A 21,936-nucleotide genomic window follows, 5' to 3' on the forward strand; every position below is an offset into this window, starting at 1 on the left:
ATTATGTCAAGATGATGTCCAGATGGCAGACGTGCAATTCTAGGATAGGAAAAAGTCATGCAGTTAGTCAATGACATGTATTCAAAGAGAAATGGCGAACACGATCAACAGCGATTAACAGTTGTGATCAAATTTATAGGAAGAGAGCCCATAGTAAGGGATATTTGGTAGAACTTCCCTCACACAAGACCCTTTCCAATGTAAGATGACTCTAATTAATTGTTTTTACTATAAATATAGTGAATTTTATTAAGCTAAATGTGATATAATATTGACAAAATCATCTCATTACTTTGCGTAATTGCAAAAGAAAACAATTAAGACACTTTTGAATACCTTGATTGTGAATGTGGTAATTCAATTAACAGAAACTCTTGCCACAGTTCGGATTGTTGTGTGTGTTTAATCTTTTCTAGGGACATGAAGGAAAGCAAAGTAATTCTAAACAGTTGGCAGAAGGCTGGGCTCAGGAGAAACAGATGGTGTTTAGTGTTGAGTTCTTTTGGGTCCTGTTATAGGGTCTCGTCTGAAAAGGAAGGCATGGCCTCAAAAGTGCCCCATCCAGCTTTGAAGCCATTACACTGGTGTTACTCTGTCTTTCTGTCTCTCTTTTTAATTAATGACTACTATTCTTCTGTTGCTCTTTTCTCTTTCCCTCTTGCTCTCAGCATGTCTCTCGACCTTCTCTATAGATCATTAGGCTCTCTCTATGTTTATTCTTCATCCATCACTCTTACTGACTGTCTCTTGCTGTACAGTATCTCTTTTAGGGAACTCCACGCTGCGGCCCCTAGGGGACACATTGGGGAATGCCACCAGCATGAATGGTGTCTGAAGCTTGCGTGAAACAATAGCAATCCTATTGGTCCACATGGCCCATGACATCATAGGTAGGGTGCTCGGAAGTATAAAAGGGCACCTGCTGAATAAATCTTCAACTTTTGTTGTCTTCAGGAGCCATCTGTTTGTAGTGTGAGTGAGAGACTAAGGCAGGTGAGACAATCTTTGCGTCATGTATCCTGGTCAGGAGCTTGCGTGTTCAGTGCTCGATGGTGCTAAACCCGCTCATTTTGAGTGTTATACAGAAGAAGCTCCATTCCATTCTTCTAGAAAGATAAGTGACAAGCAGTTATGTCTCGCGGTCCAGGTTCCGTTGTCTCGCTGAAGACTCAGATTTCAGGATTTTCTGGTTTTAGACACTCTTTTTGGGTTATCAGGTCCTGCTGATAGCACTCAAGTTGACATTCAAGAGCATATTCTGTTTTCATGTTGGAAGAGCAGATGCTTTCAGAGCTACGTGCTTATCACGATGAGTCACAGTGACTAGGTTCCGCTCACGTTTGTTCCCATTCCTGAGGGATGTGGAACAAAGTGTTTGTGCCTTGTGGCACAGTTTATCTCACCTTGCGGTCATCACTTTGATCTGTGGCATCCACGCACTCTCTCTATGCCACAGATATTTATTTTTGGGATGTTATGGCGATGAAGTGTGAGCTCGGCCATGCCTCTTTAATATGCTTATATTTGTAAGTGGAGAGCCTCTCTGGGCATGAATATATTTAAACATTGTGGAGAGAGTCTAGCAAGCTTTCTCTCCCAGGTTGTTTTAGCACCTAAAGTGGTTATGGGGAATTTGTCTTCCTGAATTCATTTGGGTTTAGGAGTGGGCTGCCTCCCCAGGCTTCTAAGTAGTTTTAAGTGGGCGGTCCTTCTGAATCCCATTTAGTGGGTTTGGGCTGAGTACACTGCTTCCCCTCTTCAAGGCTTAAGTGAAAAGTCCCTGCTTAGAGTGTAGTTGTCTGCGGATGTTTATGCCCCAGCTCAAGCTTACTTTGCTCTGGAATATGGCAGTCTGAGACAGCTAGGTTCTAGCCTGGCTTCTTAACTATCTTGGGTTCCCCTTGGCACAGGTTATCTCAATTAAGCGCTTACGTATTTGTTTAGAAATCTGCTTTTCGAGGATATCTGTGTTCCAGCTCAGATACTCCTCCACATTTTTGGGTTGTCAAATAATGTCTGAGTGAACTGCTATTCAAGGATAGCTGTGTTCATCCCTCTAGTTTTATGGCCACAGCATACATCAGGCTTTGATCTCGGACTACTGATGTTTATGTGTTCACTAGCTATAGCTATCTGAGGATATCTTTGTGCTATCTCAGTGATTGCTTCGCTTTTTAGGGTCTTTAAGTAGCGGCCTCCTTGAGCCCTTGCCTAGACAGTGCTATCTACCCTGCTGGGGTTGTAAGTAGATAGCCCACTCTATGTGGTCTGGGCAGCTGTGATGGAAGGGTATTTAGATTTTTATTCTGGTTCATAAGACCTTTAGGACATAGCTATCTGAGGATAGCTGTCTTCTAGCTCAGAAGCTACTCTCATCAACTGAAATATAAGTGGCTCTTGAGCTCCTCTAGTTTAGCCTTTTCAGTGGACTTGTGTATCCAGGGTAGTATTGCTCACATAGCATAGCTATTTCATTTACATTACATTTATGCATTTAGCTGACGCTTTTATCCACAGCGACTTACAGTGTATTCAGGCTATAAATGTAATTTTTTACCAGTACTTGCGTTCCTTGGGAATTGAACCCATGACCTTTTGCGCTTCTAATGCAATGGTCTACCACTGAGCCACAGGAACAAAATCTGAGGATATCTGAGGATAGCTTTGCTCTTGATTTGGGTGGGGTGTTCCCCTTGATCTAATCGGGTCTCCTCATTTCTGCCAGGTTATTTGAGCAGTCAGTGGTGGCAGTGGCCTTGGTTTGGCGTATGTCTGTTGCATTCTTGGTGCTCTTCTTCCAGGTGGACAGAAATGCCCCTCGGCATGGCATGGTTGGATTTTGTTCCTCAATGTGCCCTCTAGGTGGGTGCAACCTTGAGTTCCCTAGAAGGGGAACATTTTGGGTTATCCATGTAACCATGGTTCCCCAAGAAGGAACAAGAAGCTGCGCCCCCTCGCCATGCCTGCAGCCTGCCTGTTTACATGTCCTTCAGACAATTAAGCTGGTGGCATATTCAGCAGGTGCCCATTTATACTTCCCGGCTCCCTGTCTTTGACGTCATGGACCATGTTTACCAATAGGATTGATGTTGTTTCACATGAGCTTCAGTCAACGGTCATGCTTGTGGCATTGCCCAATGTGCTCCCTAGGGGGTGCAACATCTCGTTCCCTCTTGGGGAACCATGGTTACATGCGCAACCTGAGACGTTCCTGGATTTTTAATGGCATGCTTATTTTACATACAATATTGCCAATGCATCAAAGCATTGATGATAGAAACATCAAGTCATACAAGATAAAATACAATATTTTCTACATTTATATTTAGGGCCTGTTTTTTTTTTTTTTTTTTACCCCAAATGTGCATTGGCTTTTTTTTATCAGTGGTCTAGATTCTTATGGGGTGTTTGTTCCATCTGCAGTTCACGCCAAACTATCATTTATAAAGGAATAACATTTCTTTGAGCAAAACATACACCAAATTGTGTCAGTCTGCTAAGGTGAATCTTGCTTTAACTCTTTTAGATGTCTCTTTTAGGGCCATATTTACCAAGAGCTTGAGTCAGCGCAAACCCTCTTTTGGCGTTGAAACACTACTGTCAGATTTACACTACTGTCAGACATGTAGTGAAATATTTACAATGAAAAAGCACAGTTATTTTTGCTGCTGATCTTATTGCATGTTTATGGGGAAGTCGTGACCAAATGGTTAGAGAATCGGACTTGTAATCCAAAGTTTGCGAGTTCTAATCTTGGGTCAGCAGGAATTGTCGGTGTGGGGAGTGAATGTACAGCATTCTCTCCACCCTCAATACCATGACTGAAGTACCCTTGAGCAAGGCACTGAACCCCCAACTGCTCCCCGGGCGCCGCAGCATAAATGACATGGCATAAATGTGTTCACGGTGTGTGTGTGTGTGTGTGTCCCACTGCTCTTTATGTGTGCACTTTGGATGGGTTAAATGCAGAGCACTAATTCCGAGTATGGGTCACCATACTTGGCCACATGTCACTTTCACTTATGTGCATTTATAGGAGTTTCAGATGGCAATTTTATGTGAGGAGAGTATTTAAATAAGCAAGGTAAATTCCTAAAGTTTGCATTAGTCGGTTTACTGATATTTGCACCATTATTTAACGCTCCAAAAAGCATATCTTAATCCATTTGCACACACACCTGATATAATCACCCCTGCTTGTTTGTAATCCTATGCTATTTTGCCCTGCTCTTGGTTCACTGCAATTTGCTGACTGCGTCTTTGTTTTTTTAATTTGCAAATTGTCAGTAGATGACCAGCAGAACTTTCCACTCCCATGGGATTGCACTTTCACACATATTTGTTCTGTTTAGTAAATGGGGCCCTTAGTGTATTTGGTCACACTTTTTTATTTCAGCTCAGTGTCAATGTAGGTCACTTTAATGACATGACTTAAAAATAACATTAGTAAGGGTGTAACAGTACACAAACATGATGGTTCGGTACGTACCTCAGTTTTGACATCACAATATGGTTTCACGGGATGATCACGGTCACTCGCACTCAGCGTCGCCTTTTGAACTGTGATGTTTTATACTTTCTCGCCACATCAAAGAGCACCAAAATGGCATTTATGTCTGAATTTCCTGAAAGAATTGAATGTGTACCGAACCAAAACCCTTTACCGAAAATTTTCTGTACCAGTCTGCGGTCCATTCTGTACCACTACTTACACCCCTAAACATTGTTATTGTTAAAGCTGCAAAATGTATAAAATAAAACAAAATATCAATAGTAAAAATGGAAGTTGGTATCAGTAAGACATCTCTCAAAATATCTTCTTTTATATTCTACATTAGAAGAAAGAGGGTCATACTATATATATATATATATATATATATATATATATATATATATATATATATATATATATATATATATATATATATATATATATATATATATATATATATATATATATATATATATATATATATATGATGGTGGCAACTTTAATCTCCCCATTGGCAAAAAATATATTTCTAGAAATTCTTCATGACTTTGAGAGACATTCTAAAGTATTCCAAGACCCTCCATAGATTTTTATGACTTTTTCTCAGGACCTTTTTGCTGAGATTTGGGCAGTCCATTGTCCTGAGGATTGTGGATGTGATGTGGTGGAGAACGAGGGAAGTCTTTGATGTCGAAATGAGGAATTTGATGAGGATCTAATGAAGTGATGGTTAATTCAATGCTTCAGTTTGGGAAAGAGGCCAACAGTGTATTTCACCTGCTGCCTCCTTCACTCTCTCTTTCTTTTCACCCTGTCCTCCATCTATTTATTTTCTTTAACACACTTTTCTCGTTCTCCCTCCCTCCCTCTCTCTCTCTCGCTATTCCCTTCTGTGAGACTTCAGCAGTTAATTTAGTTCCTATATGGCCAATCATTCCTAGTGGCTTTTCATGGGTTCAACAAGGAATTTTTGTGTGAATATGGCACATGAAAGTCTCTAACAGAGGGCAGCTGACACACATGTCCCCATGGAGGTCAGGATAGTTGTGTTTATGTCAGAGCGAAGGCAGAAACATGTGTAGACACATACATGACATGCCATCCAGTCTTGGGTTGAGAGACAAGTTGGCTGAGCTTTGTGACCCTTTAACCTCGAACTAAAGCACAGGTCCAATCTGAAACATGTGTGATTTCTTTTATAATGAACAAAGGATGCTTAAGATTAGAGATGAATCACAATGATAAATTATCTGACAGCTGAGTCCAAAGCATGATAGATGTTATATACCAGGGCTTTTCAAACTCTGGTCAGCACCCGCACTGTATAACCCCTGTCCATGGATAATTTTAGCAATAAGAAAACTATTTTACACATAGGGCTTTCAGAATTAATCTTATAGGTATTAATAAATACATATTTTATAAGATTTATCAGTATTAAGGATATTTATTAGTCTATTAGTGCATTCTATTTAATTATACTTAAAAAAGATTATATCTCTGTAAAGAGATTTACAAGTTAATCTGAATTGAAAAAAAAAATGTCTGCAGAAAGAATGTATTATATTATATTTAGATTATATTTTTATAATATAATATAATATAATATAATATAATAGTCATGCTCAGGTCGAGGAAAAGCACATGAAGATGAAGATAATCTCTCTAATATTTAATAGTACTCCAAGATGATGAAGAAAGACAACACCAGTAACATAAACAATAACTGACGGAGCACTGAACAAAGGAATGATCTTAAAAAAGGCAACTGATAAGGGCAACAAAGGTGCAGGAGGTTAACTGATACTGAAATAAACAAGATGATGACCTAATGAACTAAACTGGGACAGGAACAAAACCAAATAAGGGCAAACAGGAAAAGAAAACTCAAGACAAAACTGATAATTGTGACAGTCTCCCTGGATGGCATGATCTTGCGACGTGACAGGACTCACAAAAGAGGGAGGGATGGGGGTTTTGGAAGAGGACAAGTACTAGAAGAACGACAGGCAGATGACCAGGGTGGCTGTGACGGTGGGAGGAGCCACGGAGGATACAGAAGGATCCAAGGAGGAACATACAGAGGGACGAGCCGGAAGGCCAAGGCATAGCAAATGGCTTCGGCACCCGAGGAGAAGTTGGGGATCCGGAAGGCCGCGGTGGAGCCGGAGCAAAAGAGAACCAAGATGGAGCCGGAGGTAAGGAGGAACCTGACAGAGCCAGAACGAAGAGGTGTGCCTGGAGGGGTGGAGTCCCGAGGCGGCGTATGGTCAGCGACTTGGAAACTGTAGGCGGAGACTGGAAGATCCGCGGTGATCCCACAATACAGATGGTGGGCAGAGGCATGTCTGCATATATGTCCATATCGCTATCTATCAATTTCCAAGAGGTCAGTTCGATTTCACCCTCAGCGGTGGTGCAGTGGATGGGGCTTTCCATTGCCCCCACAATCTTCACAATTATTTCCACCGTTGCTTTTGCTGTCGGCTTTTTCACTAGGTCAGACAGCAGCTCCACACAGCGGGCGATGCTTGGCTGGGCTCTGGGTCGTGTTTTGTTCTGGATCGGGGTTGGACACTCCACCGGATGATAACTTCCCTCCAGCTCAGTCCCGTGGTGTCTGGGAGGTCAAAGGGGTGATGGAAATTTGCCCCGATCCAGAACAGAGACTTTAATGTCTCGTCATCATAGGGGCAGCGGCATAATCCATAAAACAAAAAGACGGGGGAAATAAAAAGGGTAGATTACAGAGCTTTACTTTCTCTTTTGGTCAGTAATTCTGTCATGCTCAGGTCGTGGAAAGTCACACGAAGACGAAGATAATCTCTGTGATATTTAATCATATTCCAAGATGATCAAAACAGGCTCATAACAGCAGTAACATAAACAATAACCGATGGAGAACTGAACAAAGGAGTGAGCTTAAAAAAGTAAAATGATGAGGGCAACACAAGTGCAGGAGGTTAACTGATAATGAACTAATTGGAACAATAATATAATGTAATATAATATAATATAATATAATATAATATAATATAATATAATATAATATAATATAATATAATATAATATAATAATATATGACGTTGGCCTTAAAGGGTTTGACAATCCCTGTTATATATAATCATGCCCTTATTTTAGTATTGTTTATATACTTTTCTAGTATTTATTTATATTTTGACTTCGGCTTTTATGTTTCTTTTCGGATTAATTAGTAAATCAGCCTTTCTGTCTCTCCACCTGTCTTGGGTTCTCTCTGTCTGCCTGGTTCTTCCACTCCATGATCACAAATCCCTAATATAGACATTTGCATACTCATGCATATTCAAGCTCTGGCCTTGCAGATTGGACAGAGGCTCATCACCACTGCCTGACTGGTTGTTATATAATGAGGATATAGCTGCTTCATCCCTTCTGTATTATAGCATAGCGAGACATTCAATATGCTTGCCTAATTACCAGTGACTATTGAAGCTATTTTGGGAGCAGGGCTGACTGAGAGTAAGACGGCGAATGCTCTAGCGATCATTAATTAATTTGGTATTCAATTAGCACCACGATGTGAAACGTCACCCCTTCCTGTTTTTCAGTGAGAATATGCTAAAGCAGAGGATCATGGGAGTGTAATTATAAGCTATTTCGGTTTGTTTTTTGTCCACATGCTGTTGAACTATAATGTGTTCAATTTCAGCATGAAGCTACATGAATTTTAAAACAAAGTCAGTTTCAATTGGATTCATCACCTTATGTTATAGTTAAAATAACTGTATTTGCTAAGTGAGATTGTGAGTGATTGTTGCTTTTCTCTGTCAGCTGAGGTATGGGCGTCACCAGTGTACCTGTCTATATCTGCTGTTAATGCTATGCCCTCAGGATGTTTTTTGTTCTTCCTTTTAGTAATACAGCAATACATGTGGCTGTCAGGGTAGTTTGAGCATGTTTAACACAAATTACCCTGCTTTTTTGAAGAATAACCTCATAAGGCTGCAAAACAAGCATGATAACATGCCATACTATTTAAAGGGTTAGTTCACCCAAAAATGAAAGTTATGTCATTAATAACTCACCCTTATGCTGTTCCAAACATGTAAGGCCTCCTTTTATCTTCGGAACACAGTTTAAGATATTTTAGATTTAGTCCGAGAGCTCTCAGTCCCTCCATTGAAGCTGTGTGTACGGTATACTGTCCATGTCCAGAAAGGTAAGAAAAACATCATCAAAGTAGTCCATGTGACATCAGAGGGTCAGTTAGAATATTTTGAAGCATCAAAAATACATTTTGGTCCAAAAATAGCAAAAATTATGACTTTATTCAGCACTGTCTTCTCTTCCGTGTCTGTTGTGTGAGAGAGTTCAAATCAAAGCAGTCTGGACATCCGGTTCGCGAACGAATCATTCAGTTCACCAAATCGAACTGAATCGTTTTAAACGGTTCGCATCTCTAATACGCATTAATCCACAAATGACTTAAGATGTACAAACACAATAATACAAACAGTACATTGACTGCGTATTAGAGATGCAAACCGTTTAAAACGATTCAGTTCGATTTGGTGAACTGAATGATTCGTTCTCGAACCGGATATCCAGACTGCTTTGATTTGAACTCTCTCTCTCTTACCTTTCTGGACATGGACAGTATACCGTACACACAGCTTCAATGGAGGGACTGAGAGCTCTCGGACTAAATCTAAAATATCTTAAACTGTGTTCCGAAGATAAAAGGAGGTCTTACATGTTTGGAATGACATGAGGGTGAGTTATTAATGACATAATTTCATTTTTGGTGAACTAACCCTTTAACCGTTTGTTTTCACTTAAAATATTTATTATTATTTCCAGTTGTGAAATTGTATTGAATGTGCACTTGTAATGTACTTAAACTCTTAAAAGTATATTTTAAGAAAATAATACGTAATATAATGCACGTAATATAATATTAATTAAATAAAAGGCCACTTAGGCATGCTTAAAGAGTACACATTTATGACTGTTTTTTAACAAATTTAAGCACAGTTTTCTAATAATGCCAATTTGAAACCAATTCTCACTATTAACCAGTTGTTTATTAGCATGCCTGTATTGTAATGTGCTATTTGATATTACATTTAAATGTTGTATGCTTCATATATTTTAACTTCATTTCAAATGATTAATTACAAATGCATATAAATACATGACATACAAGTTTCAATAGAAATGATTGTCAGTACATTCATCAGTACACTACACAGACAGAAGAAGAAATTGTGTAATTAAATATACAGATTTTCAAGTCCTATTTAGTGAGTCAAAATCACTCTAATCTTCAGCTATCTGGATTTAATATAAAAACCGTAACACATTTTCATTTAATCATAATTAACATGCAATTAAGTGTCTAAAAATATTACATTCACTAATATATATTTAAAAATACCTTAATCATGTACTCTTAAATGAATGCTAAAAGTAGAACTATGCTATTTTATTTTATACTACATTATTTTATATGTCTTTTTAGGAATAAAAATTGCATTGCTAATTTGCCTTTGTGCCTTTATACGGAACAGTTCAGTGTCTAAATTAAATTATACATTTTCATATGAGGCACGGTCTACTAATTCACATTCTGCACTCATTTGTTTCAAGATTCAATTTTGCGACCAGGTTAGGCCTGAATAAGTTCAGTTTATATAACATACAGTAAATAGAAGGCAGAAAGTAGAAAACTATGACTCTGTGTGTCCCATTATTTGACTCTAGGTGCATGGCTTAGTGGTCCTGCTGATGGTTATGCTAGTCACCCTCAGACTGAGCACTGACCCTGACTTTTATAGCAGGTCTCACACTCACTGCAGTGACCTTTTAAAATCCATTCTGATGGTTTGGACAGTGTGAAATAATTACATATTAATATAACCCAGCTGTGTGCTGAAAGGGCCAAGAAAAATAGCCTGTGTTCCTTCAGGGGAAAGAGAAGAGAGAAAGACAAAGAGACAGCGAAGATGAACATGAACTAAAAACAGTGTTAGTGTAGAACTAACAACAGAGGCATTCAAGTTATTGTCCGGTGCCCAGAGGGCACAGCTGTGGGTCATTTAAGGACCATTTGATTAATATATCTGACAAAAATGGCTGGAACTTTCTCCAAGATGGCTTTGATACCATCTTATAGGATTCCCATTAATCTCAATGGCAGTTGCTTGCCAGGCACATGACCGTCCAGAATTATGTGATTTGAAATAGTTTTGAGTAAATAGAATGTCTGTTTTGTATATTTATATATGTAAATTTTATTTATTTATTTATTTATTGTAACAGTTGTCACATGACTACCTTTTCGATTGATTGATTTATTTATTTGATGAAAAGGAGAAGAAATTAATTTTTACTCAGTATTTTGCACTGAGACGGTTATAATGCTAAAAAAAAATGAAAAAAATTGATATGCCATTCTAAAGTTTGGGGTCAGTACAAGCACAAAATATTTCTATTTCAAATGAATGCTGTGATTTTAAACATTTTAGTCATCAAATAGTCTTGAAAAATGTAAATTGGTTTCCACAAAAATATTACACGGCAGTTTTCAACATCAATAATAATAAGAAATGTTTCTTGAGCAGCAAATTTGCATATTGGAGTCTTATCTGAAGGATCATGTGACACTGAAGACTGGAGTAAAGATGCTGAAAATTCAGCTTTGCCATCGCAGGAATAAATTACAATAATTTAAAATATTAAAATAGAACATTATTTTACAGTATTACTTTTTTTACTGTAATTTCAAATAATTGTCACATCTTTTAAAAAACATTTAAAAACTTAACCGACGTCAGTCTTTTGAATGGCAGTATATAGATGTCAGTCAGAGCAGATCTTCGACAGAATGTATATATTAAAAAGTCTAGCTATGCTAGACGACAATCACCTCACTGAACAGAAGCCCACTGAAAAGCTGAATACACATTTCAGCTATTGCAAATACAGCATTTTCTTCTCAAACGTTATTTCTGCTCAGATTCTCTATGTCTCTCCTTTAGAAAAGCAGCATAATTAGTCTTACACAAGAGCGCTTGATTTCATGCTCAGAAACCACATTCACCATTTTAAATGAATCCGCGTCATAGAACGTAGAACGTAATCTCCTATCCATTTTCTCAATGTTGCATGCAATACCAATTTCATAGTGTTTGATGTACAGTACATAAAGGTACAAAATGCATCTAAGTGACAGTAGTATTAGTTTCAAAAGCATTGATTTGATTTGAATATAAAAATGGCACAATTGATTTAGACTGAGATTTTTGTTCCGTCCTGAATGCTTCTGTTGGTTTGTTTGGCAGCTCTGTAACGGTTCTGTGCTCATCTCTCAGACCTGTATTAGCCTGGCACAGAGCGCTGAGCTGAAATCAATAAGCCCATAAGGCTGCTGTCACTGTCTCTTATTTACATCCCCTTCAAGAGTTCCTCCACCATTACTCTTCTAGCTTTGCTAACTTATGGTGCATTGGTCTTACTAAAGCAAGGAGTTAACAGATGACAAAAATGTTTATTGGAGAACAGAAGGAATAGGCATGTGGATGTACAAATTGGGGTCTTTTGTAATTGTAATTCTCCCAGCAGTATTAAAAAATGCAATCAATGAATGCGGCCTGTGCAGTAAAATCACGAAAGATAGATACTTCACATTTGCTCAGTGGAGTGTGTTGACTCTCCTGCTTGTAGAACTAGGTCTTGGACGGATGTCAAGACAGTGAGATATTTCTACTTTCTTTGTAACACAGCGAGGGAGGTTTTTCAGCTACACCTGTGGAAAGAAATGCTTATTGATCATGGCGAGAGATTTCTAAACACCCCAAAATGACTCAGAATGCTGATAAAATCCAGAGCAAATGTTAATTAGCTTCAGTTCATTCCAGTGTACCAGATGGAGATGGAGTTTAATGGTCAGGCCACATGGGGGCCCCAGAGACACAGAGGTCAGGAAACTCTCAGGAAAAGGCTTTTGTGTTTTTTTATTTTCTGTAAGCATTTTTATCATATTTTATATATATATTTTAATTAAAAACAACCCTAAAAAACCATATTTCAATGTCCTTTGAAAGTTTTGATATGATACTACATGTAATTACATGTCTATATGAGTTTATTACACTTATAATGGAATGACTTCCCAATCTCAATTACAACAGCTGAGTCTTTACTCATTTTCAAAAAACAGCTATAGACTCATGTTTTTCGGCAGCCCTTAACCAACTAATACTAGCACTTACCTTTTCTTTTCTTGTCTATCATATTCCTGAAAAAAAAAAAAAACTGACTATGTGTACTGTGCTAGACTAATGGAGACTTGTCATGGCACTTGTATACTGTTGTTGTTCTCTCGTTGGTCTGATTGCTTCTGTTGTTCTCATTTGTAAGTCACTTTGGATAAAAGTGTCTTACAAATGATTAAATGTAAAAGTAAATGTTAAAAAGTTTTCTGATCTTCCATCTACAGTATCTATTAAAGAAATGGACACGCTTCATTTAAAAGTCCAGTTCTCCCTTTTAAAAAGCCTTTAACTATGACTTTTGACCTCAGTAATCTCCTTTAGATTCTTATTTAGTTAGTGAGGTTGTTTTTAAGTTGAGCAATTAATTAATAGAATAGGTCCCTATACTAAAGTGTTACCTAAAATCATTTTTTATGGTTTAGAGTACAGTTTAGACCACAAAGGTTTTTTTTTTTAGTACATGTATATGTCAGTTTATATTAGACTTTCAGACATGTACATTCTTCCATCTGTCTGAATGAATTAACACATCTTTTTTTTCAGCCATTTAAAATGTTTTCTTATTATCTGTCTTCATTACTTTATTGAAGGACAGTTATCACTGTGGTTTTTGGCTAAGGCATTCACTATTTTCAATCTATAAATTTGATATGGCTTAGGCAGTTAATTGTTCTCTTCCTCCTCTATATTATCTGGAATTTCAATGTCTGTATTTCTTTATATTGGTCTGATGTGCAGTCTCCAGCTCATTACTGAAGAATGCCAGGTATAATTGTACGTCTGTTGGTTAAACTCTTTATGAGCCTTTTGACTACTTGAAAGTTACCACGGAGGATCTCAGACATTTATTCACTTAAGTTAATTAGCAGAACTGTGTGATGGTGACTGTAGGAGTTAGACATGTCTGAACTTTATACCTGATGGCAAGATACAGTAATTAGTCCAGAATCACTTCAGTGTTCATAAATGTTCAAGAGTCATTTTTTACCTCAGGTGAGCTTGTCTCCTGTTGCTAAAGCCGAGATGGTGTTAATAAAAGAGCTGTGATTCAGGAATAGTCATTATAGAGATCTTGAGAAAGAACAACGTAGTATGTGTCTCTGAGGAGATGAGGTGATGAGTTGAGGAGGTGTGAAGGGTAAAAAGGTTAAATGGTTTATTTTAGGGTCACAAGTTGTAAATTATGTAATCATATACGTTGACTGGAATTACTGTTACTAAACAGTATAACAACAATACACTTAGTCAGGTTAAATGATAGAAATAGAGAGAAATAGTGATATTTGCCTTAGTGAAAACCGGTAATTGTATTTAAATATCCATACATTTTTATGAGTAAAATTAATATTGGTACAGTAATGTGTGCTATTACCCAGCCGACCCCTTTCAAAGACACAGTGAGACTCCCATGATAGTCTGTGATTACATCAACAGGAAAAACTTGGAGCATTGCACATCTTGTAGGGAAATCAGTTCTGGCTCATGAAAATCTCAATGTTCTTGAAAAAACTGGCCCCTGGGGGCATGAAAACACACACACACCAACCCTTTTCATGTCGCGACAGCAATGATTCACCCTGCTGATAGTCAGGTATGAGAAACTCAAGATATAATGATGTATCTGTTTTGCTTCTGGGAAACTATTGAGATGTTTTACCTAATACACAGTCTCTGTTTGCTCTGGATTGTTTAGTATCTAAGGACAAGGAGATTGAATGAGATCACCACTCTCTAAGAATCAAATTTACTCAGATCCACTTACCAAAACTACCTAACTTTATACAAAACCTTTTGTTCAGTTCAGTGGGACAATGTACTTACAAATTAATTTAATGAATGATTTACACAAAATTAATTAACAAGTGTTTTTTAATGCAAATTTGAATAATATTAAATATTCAAATAAATAAATTGACATACAGTAAATCATATAATGTAGTTAAAATATATGTAATAAATATGTCACAATCTGTGCTAGGAGGAACGAGAAAGAAACGTGGAGTACAAACAATAGTCTTTAATCCACGAAACATGGGATTATCCACAATGGAAATGGCTGGAACACATGAACACAACGACTAGACCCGACAAACACTAATTGAATGGACTGAGACTTTTAAACACATGATAACGAGGGTATATGGAAACACTTCTTGAATCAAATTCACAATCAGCCGAGCCATAATGATGGCCCATGGTGGAGCGGATGGAGGGAGGAGCGGCAGAATCCAGGGGTCCAACCAATGGCGGCGGAGCAGGTGGGAGAGTGGGTATTCATGAGCCTCCAGGCATTTGGGGCTAAACTCTGAATCAAGAGCACCCTCTAGGCTGAGCTCAGGAATAGGATTGCGCTCTGGAGGAGTGGGCACTTGTGGGCGCTTTCTAGGAGTGGGCACTGGAGGGCACTTTCTAAGAGCGGGCACTGGAGGGCACTTTCTAAGAGCGGGCACTGGAGGGCACTTTCTAGGAGTGGGCACTGGAGGGGACTTTCTAGGAGCAGACACTGGAGGGCACTCTGGACTGGATTCAGGGGCTGTAGCCCTCTCCCATTCATTTTGGAACTTCCACGGTGCCATACCCAGCTCACCCTCAGCCAGGGAGGACACAGATGGGACTTGGAGCAGCCCAGCCACAATGAAGTCCCATGGTGGAGCCAACAGAGGGAGGAGCCATGGAGGAAGAGTGGCCGCTGAATCCAGGGGGCCAACCAATGGCGGCAGAGCCAGTGATGGAGGACCCCAAGATGGAGAGCTGATGAGCCAGGGAAATGGGGAGGATCCGAAGGTCCTAGGTGGAGCCGACGACCAGTGTGAAAATGTGGATTAAGGAGAATGTGGTGGAGTAGGAGTGACAAAAGACTGAGGTGGAGCCGAGTGGACAAAAGAGCCTGACGGAGCCAGAGGGGGGAAGGGATAAGGCAAAGTCAGAGGAGTGGAGTCCCAAGGCACAGGATGCTTGACGCCAGACCAAGGCGGAGCCGGAGGAACGAGGGAGCCCGGTGGAGCTAGAGGACTGTCAGGCCACGGCGGAGAGGATGGAGCTAGGAGCCATAGTGGAGCCGACAAGTCAATGGGTCGAGGCGGAGTCCAGGCCTCAGAGGCTGTAGGGCAGAGTCAAGGAAAACTCCAGCCACAGTGATGCTGGAGGATCGCACTCTCGCAGAGCTTGCACCACATAGATGGTGGGCTGAGGGTGAACAGAGGGGCTGCCAGACGACAGCGGAGGAGGAGGCAGGAGCAGGTAGGAGGGAAGGTATTCATGAGCCTCCAGGCATTTGGGGCTAAAAGCAGGCACTGGAGGGCACTTTCTAAGAGTGGGCACTGGAGAGCACTTTCTAGGAACGGGCACTGATGGGCTCTTTCTAGGAGCAGGCACTGGAGGGCACTCTGGACTAGATTCGGGGGCTGTAGCCCTCTCCTCTTCATTTTGGTACTTCCGCCATGTCATACTCAGCTCACCACTCACCCAGCTCACAGGGGGCAGAGCTCCTCTCCATGCTCACACCATCCGTGGCTTTCTCCCTCATGGCAGGAGTTGTTGCTGGCTTACACACCTTGACTGACATTATCAGCGGCTTTGGCTCCACAGCGATCTTTAGCAAGGTTGCTCTATGCGGTGATGGCTCGTCAGTCACAGTGACAGTCTTGCTCTCTGTTAGTGGTGGGCTTTGGCACGTTCGCCATGCATCGGGAAGATGGTGGTCTGGGCTCTGGGTCAGGGGTGGCACTGGCGATATACTCCTGGGAACCGATGGGAAACGGAGATCCATTTCTTACCAGTGTCCACTCCACAAAGGCGGTGAATTCTGCTTGAGGGCCATCTTCAGACGACGGCACTGTGCACGCAGTGTTGAGGCTGGTGTCATAGAATATGCAGAGCATGTCAAGGTAGGTGGTGAGATGGGCAATAGCAAGAAACAGTTTGGTATGACCCTCAAGCGATTTTTCCCCCTGCTCCAGCAGGAAGAATATGAATTTGGGGCAAGGGAGGGAATCCATTAGGGAAACACTACGGAAACAAAAACATGGAGAAAAATTAAATGCTAAGACAGAAGGTAGATATTTGAAGTTACTGTTTCGGTCGGGTCTTTTGTCATGATCTGTGTTGGGAGAAACGAGAGAGAAATATGAATTACAAACAATAGTCTTTAATCAAGAAAACATGTGATAATCCACAGTGGAAATGGCAGGAACACACAAACACAACAGGTAGACCCGCCAAACACTGACTGAATGGACTGGGGCTTTTAAACACAGGATAACAGGGTACTAAGGAGACACACCTGGAATCAAATTAACAATCAACTTGAGGTGAGAAACTTGGTAACAGGGAGCAAAACACAAAGGTCCATAATCCTGAAAAAAATAAGGGAAACACTTTATTTTAATGGGTTAGTTCACCCAAAAATCAAAATGATATCATTAATAACTCACCCTCATGTCGTTCCAAACCTGTAAGACCTCCATTCATGATGAGGGTGAGTTATTAATGACATCATTTTGATTTTTGGGTGAACTTACCCTTTATGGTATCCTTGTTAGATGGATTTACTATTATAATAACAATTCATTATACATAATTACATGCAAATAACCCTTATCCTAACCCTAAACATATAATAAGTACATTTAGTTAATTAATATTACTTCATAAATGTATAACTACATTGTAATAAGGACACCTTAAAATAAAGTGTAACCTAAATAATAATAAATAATATATAATGTATACACAGTTGTATTTTGCTTGTTTCATGAATAATACTTATTGTTAAGAACTTATTATCAGAAATTATTCTAATTTAAAACACCAGGGTAAAATGAATGAGAGATCTCATAGCAGTCTCATAGGTCGTATATTATTTAGAGGGTTAAATATAGCTTACATTGAACTATAACAGTGGATGGAGTTCTTACAGGGTGGAGCAACGAAGCTGCCAAATATATAGCTTATTATTAGAGGGCTAAATTACCCCAAAACACATGCAATGAATATGCACACTCACTGACTGAGGCACACATGCATACCACACACATAACATCTGCATTTTCCAGGTTTGAATCTGTATGTTTTGTGTTAGTATGGTCAAAGGTCATTGGTATTTAGAAGAGAAGAAATGTAGGTCAAAAGTCTGCCATGATGTGCTAGTATGGTTTTTCATTATACTATATATATATGAAATTTTTCATATATCTGTTTGTTGCTTCTGAAATAAGTCAGTTCTCACCCCACCAACACACCAGCTACATAGGTATGATCGAATATGATCACTTCCTCATGTTGAAATGATTGATGTATGGTTTGTCCAGATGGTCAAATGGTTTGAAGCCATGTCAGTGGGGGTTTAATCCACTGGTGGAATATTCTACATTCAGATCTCTTGTCTAGATGTGTATGAACTGTATGTTTTTATGGATTGTGTGGCAGCCAAATCTGCTCCTGTGGGACTTTTTTCCCCTCCAAACTCCCTGGGTATGAAATCCAAAGGTAAATATCCCGCCGCTGGATGGTTTGATCCAGGCTTTTCTGTGAAATGGAATCACGGAAGCGATGGAGAGAGGCACAAGCTTTTGGGTTAGTAGGTTATCCATTCAAAACCTTTCTGACTCATACTCAGAATATATAGTGTGTGTTTTTATGGTAAATAACATTTATTGTTCATGATAAATTGAGATGCATCGGATTTTTATTTTCTGTGTAAAAACTACTCTTGAGAGTCATTTCTTGAGACTAAGACATGCATAATGTTATGCGCCAAACTATTATTTTTTTTTTTTACAAAAGTCCGAGCTGTGAAGAGAGATGGATAAGACTTTTTTTTTTTTACAAGCTCAGTATATGATGTGAGATTTAATTAGAGACCAAATAATGAGAATAAAAACACTCTCACGGACTTTAAATGTATTAAAACATAAAAATAATCATTTTGTTTTAGTATTTAAAAGTTTTAGGAATAGTTTTTTAAAAAAAAATGACGATGAAAAATAATATATACTGAAATGCCTTGTATATTTTATTGTCATAATGAAATGCAAGTTATTCTGTCACTCTTTTTTGCTATTTAGTTGTGTAAACTTATTTCAAGTGCATTCGTGCTTGTTTTGAGAACAGCAAACAGGATTTTTCCTCCATTTCCAACCCTTTTGAGCCCAAAGTAAAGCTTCCAACATGCCTTGCTTTGATACACACACAAACACACACCAACTGCAGAGCTCAAGAACCAGCTATGCTAGTGTAATCCCGCTTTCCTTTCTGCCGCTTTATAATTCTCCAGAAATATCCAAGCACGTGTGTGTGTGTAATTTTCTACAGCACGCACCGCAGCAATGGTCTTCTACCCTGGAGGCTGAAAGAGCAGTGGAGAGAGAGAGAGAGTATACAGTATACACGGCTGTGACAGCAATAGAAGACCTTTTCTCCTCCCTTTTCATTCTTTTCCTTTTTTACTCTCAAGCATTGAGACTTTTTTTGCGTTTCCAAGCTGAGAGCATCTAGACGAGATGCAAGAGAAGGTGGGGGGAGCGAGAGAAGGAAAGTTGGAGTTTCGGAGGGCAGAACGAGTGAGAGATTGAGACTGTGTTGGAATGCGCTGATACATGGGAACAGTCTGCTTATCTCCGTTTGTCCCCTTGTCAGTCATACCGCGGCGCACACTCATACACTTGGGAACGCTGGAGGCTCCGTTTGGAAAGGTGGTGATTAACCCCTTCCCCCTCGTTCCTCCGTCTGGTTCTTCTACCTGCACTCGTCTGGACTCGTTCAGTGAGTAAAGACACAGAGGGACAGGAAGGAAGAGAGATGAGATAGAAGGAGGGAGAGGACAATTAGTTCTCTGTGGAAGACGGTGGAAATCCAGGCGGCATTTGGACACCTGTGGAACACAGTTTTGGATATTCTACTAGAGTGATTTGATTGGACATTTCAAATGGAATACCAAGTGAGTGACTGATGAACTGACTTGATTGGATTCACTCGAGTTTACCCAGCATTTCTACGCTATGTCTAAACCTTCACGACTTGCTCGCCCATCCTCGGTGGGTCCTGGCTCCAAGCTCTCCAAGCCTCCGGTCAATGGAACGACACATTCACAGAGCACGCAAAACACTAATATAAAGGAAGAGGAGGAGATGGGCCAACCAAGAAGCAGAATCAGTCCACCTAAAGGGTCCTCCGCAACCACAACCCAGCAACAAGTCACACAACCCAGTAAGTAATCGATATTCAAAGGTGGATACCCAAAAACTGCACTTTTCCCTTTTTGTCCAAATCTGATGTTTGGACACTTTTGATATTCGTTTATCAGACATCTTATGTTTTCATTATTTGAATGAATAAATTCTAGGAGGAAAATGTTCTTAAGCTCAGGAGATAAAAAAAAAAAAAATGTTATTTGATTTTTGAATCTAATTCTGAGTAGACCCACAACAACTAATCAATTAAATCATTAATAATTGACCCCCCGCCCCGCCCCTTGTACAAAATGTATAGTTTATGAAGAACCACTTCAAATAAAATACAGAAATTAAAAGCTGGCTTTTAAAGTCTGATTAATTTACTTATCCAAGACATAATCAGCAGATTATTTGAATATTAAGCCCTGCTTAAAAGTTTTGAAAACAGAAACAAATGACATGACGTTACAAACATACAGTATGACTAAAAATCATGAGCTTGCATATAATAGCAGACTTGCTTTTGATAGCACTGTTTGATATATGTTGAGATGTCTTTTGAAGCAAATCAGAAGCAAAATACATCTCTATTTGCTCTCCTTTTAATCTTATTGCTGAAGAAATTGTATTTTTTTGCCCTGCTCAAGGTTTTAGACCTTCTAGTGAAGTGACACATTGTTTTGTCTTCTTTGTGATTTTAGCCGTAAGTTGAGAAGTCTTAATGTCCTGACGAATATTGGATGGATATTTTATTTTAAATGTAAACATTGATATTTGTCATTATGATTATATTCGGTGAGATGTTGAAGTATCCATGTGGAGTGGGTGTGAGTAAAAGTTGAACATAATGTTTTGTTTGCAGAGGTTTTATGTGAATTTAGGGTATTAAGTAGATTAGCTTGTTTGGTTTGGAGTATCTGAATGTCAGTGAACTGCATATGGTATTATGTTAAAAATGCTTGGTGTTTGGTTTTATATTTATTCATATATGACAATGGGTTTTGTGGGATTAGATCGGCAGCTGGGTTGATTTTTGCTGCATTCCTTACACAAACACACACACACACACACACACATGGGCTCCCCATTCCAGCACAGCGGGGTGCAGATTAATGCCAGTTTGTGTGTGTGCATGTGTTTGTGTGTGTGATTAGGCACCTCTTTATCGCATTCCACCCCAGTGGGTTTGAATCCTGCTGGTTTTGGTTGAAGAGCACCATGTCAACTCAAAGTTGCCCTAAAGTGGTGATCAAGACCCAAATCCTGTCACCTCCAGTCACATCCCTCAGTGTTAAACAATTAAATGTCTTCTCAGTGAAATTGATAGCAATGCTAAGATAAAATGTTAATATAAAACACTTACTTTTATAACAAATGGTTGATAAATACAATGAAAAATGGCTCTATAAAGATACCAATAGACTAATTAATGCAATATTTTTCCTTTAGTAACAGTGCACTTTTTTTGCCTTTGTTGAAGCATAACAGCCATACAGCCATTCACTTTTGTTATAATGAAAAGAATAACATTATTCTAGTAGCTAACCTGTGTTTACATCTAGAGTGAATGAGAAAAAGTAAAAAATAGCAGAAACATATTTTTGGAGCAAACTGTCTCTCAGTTCTCCCCAACTGTAAACATTGTAAAAGTTTACACCAATGAGTAACACTTCAAAAGATTTTTTTTCTCTCTCTCTCTTTACATTCTTACTTTAAATGCATCATTTAAGAGTTAATGTTTTTTAGACTCAAAGTTCAAGCGCAGGTCACTACATGTCGGATGAATGGTTCTCCAATGGATGAATGGTGATACAATTTCCATCTTTAGAAATTACGAGAGTGCATTTCCCCATAATTCAAGTTTCCATTTCTAAATAAATGCTATGCATACATTAGTATTTAAACATAGAAATCTGGTTGCCACTGAAGAGTAAAGTGTCCTAAAAAGCAGAAGTACACCCACCTGTCTGTAATGGCACTATATGTAAGTTATACTGTAACATAAATACAACAC

General features: G+C 39.0%; 1 protein-coding gene across 8 annotated transcripts in view; it reads left to right on the forward strand.

Moving 5' to 3' along the window:
• si:ch211-285f17.1 (sickle tail protein homolog) overlaps positions 1-21,936 on the forward strand; it is a 131,385-nt gene that overhangs the window by 19,938 nt on the left and 89,511 nt on the right. For 3 of the 8 annotated variants that reach the window (XM_052595697.1, XM_052595705.1, XM_052595699.1), the window contains exon 1: positions 19,375-19,956. The exons of 1 other annotated variant lie outside the window; for it this stretch is intronic. In XM_052595697.1, coding sequence (XP_052451657.1) covers positions 19,749-19,956 — 208 coding nt within the window. In that variant the 5' untranslated portion in view covers positions 19,375-19,748. Of the gene's footprint in view, positions 1-19,133; positions 19,957-21,936 lie in introns of those variants that run through there. 4 more of the 8 variants (XM_052595700.1, XM_052595707.1, XM_052595706.1 and 1 more) reach the window with 4 other exon arrangements.

This window comes from Carassius gibelio, chromosome B24 (assembly GCF_023724105.1).
Source record: "Carassius gibelio isolate Cgi1373 ecotype wild population from Czech Republic chromosome B24, carGib1.2-hapl.c, whole genome shotgun sequence".
Classification (NCBI taxonomy): domain Eukaryota; kingdom Metazoa; phylum Chordata; class Actinopteri; order Cypriniformes; family Cyprinidae; genus Carassius; species Carassius gibelio.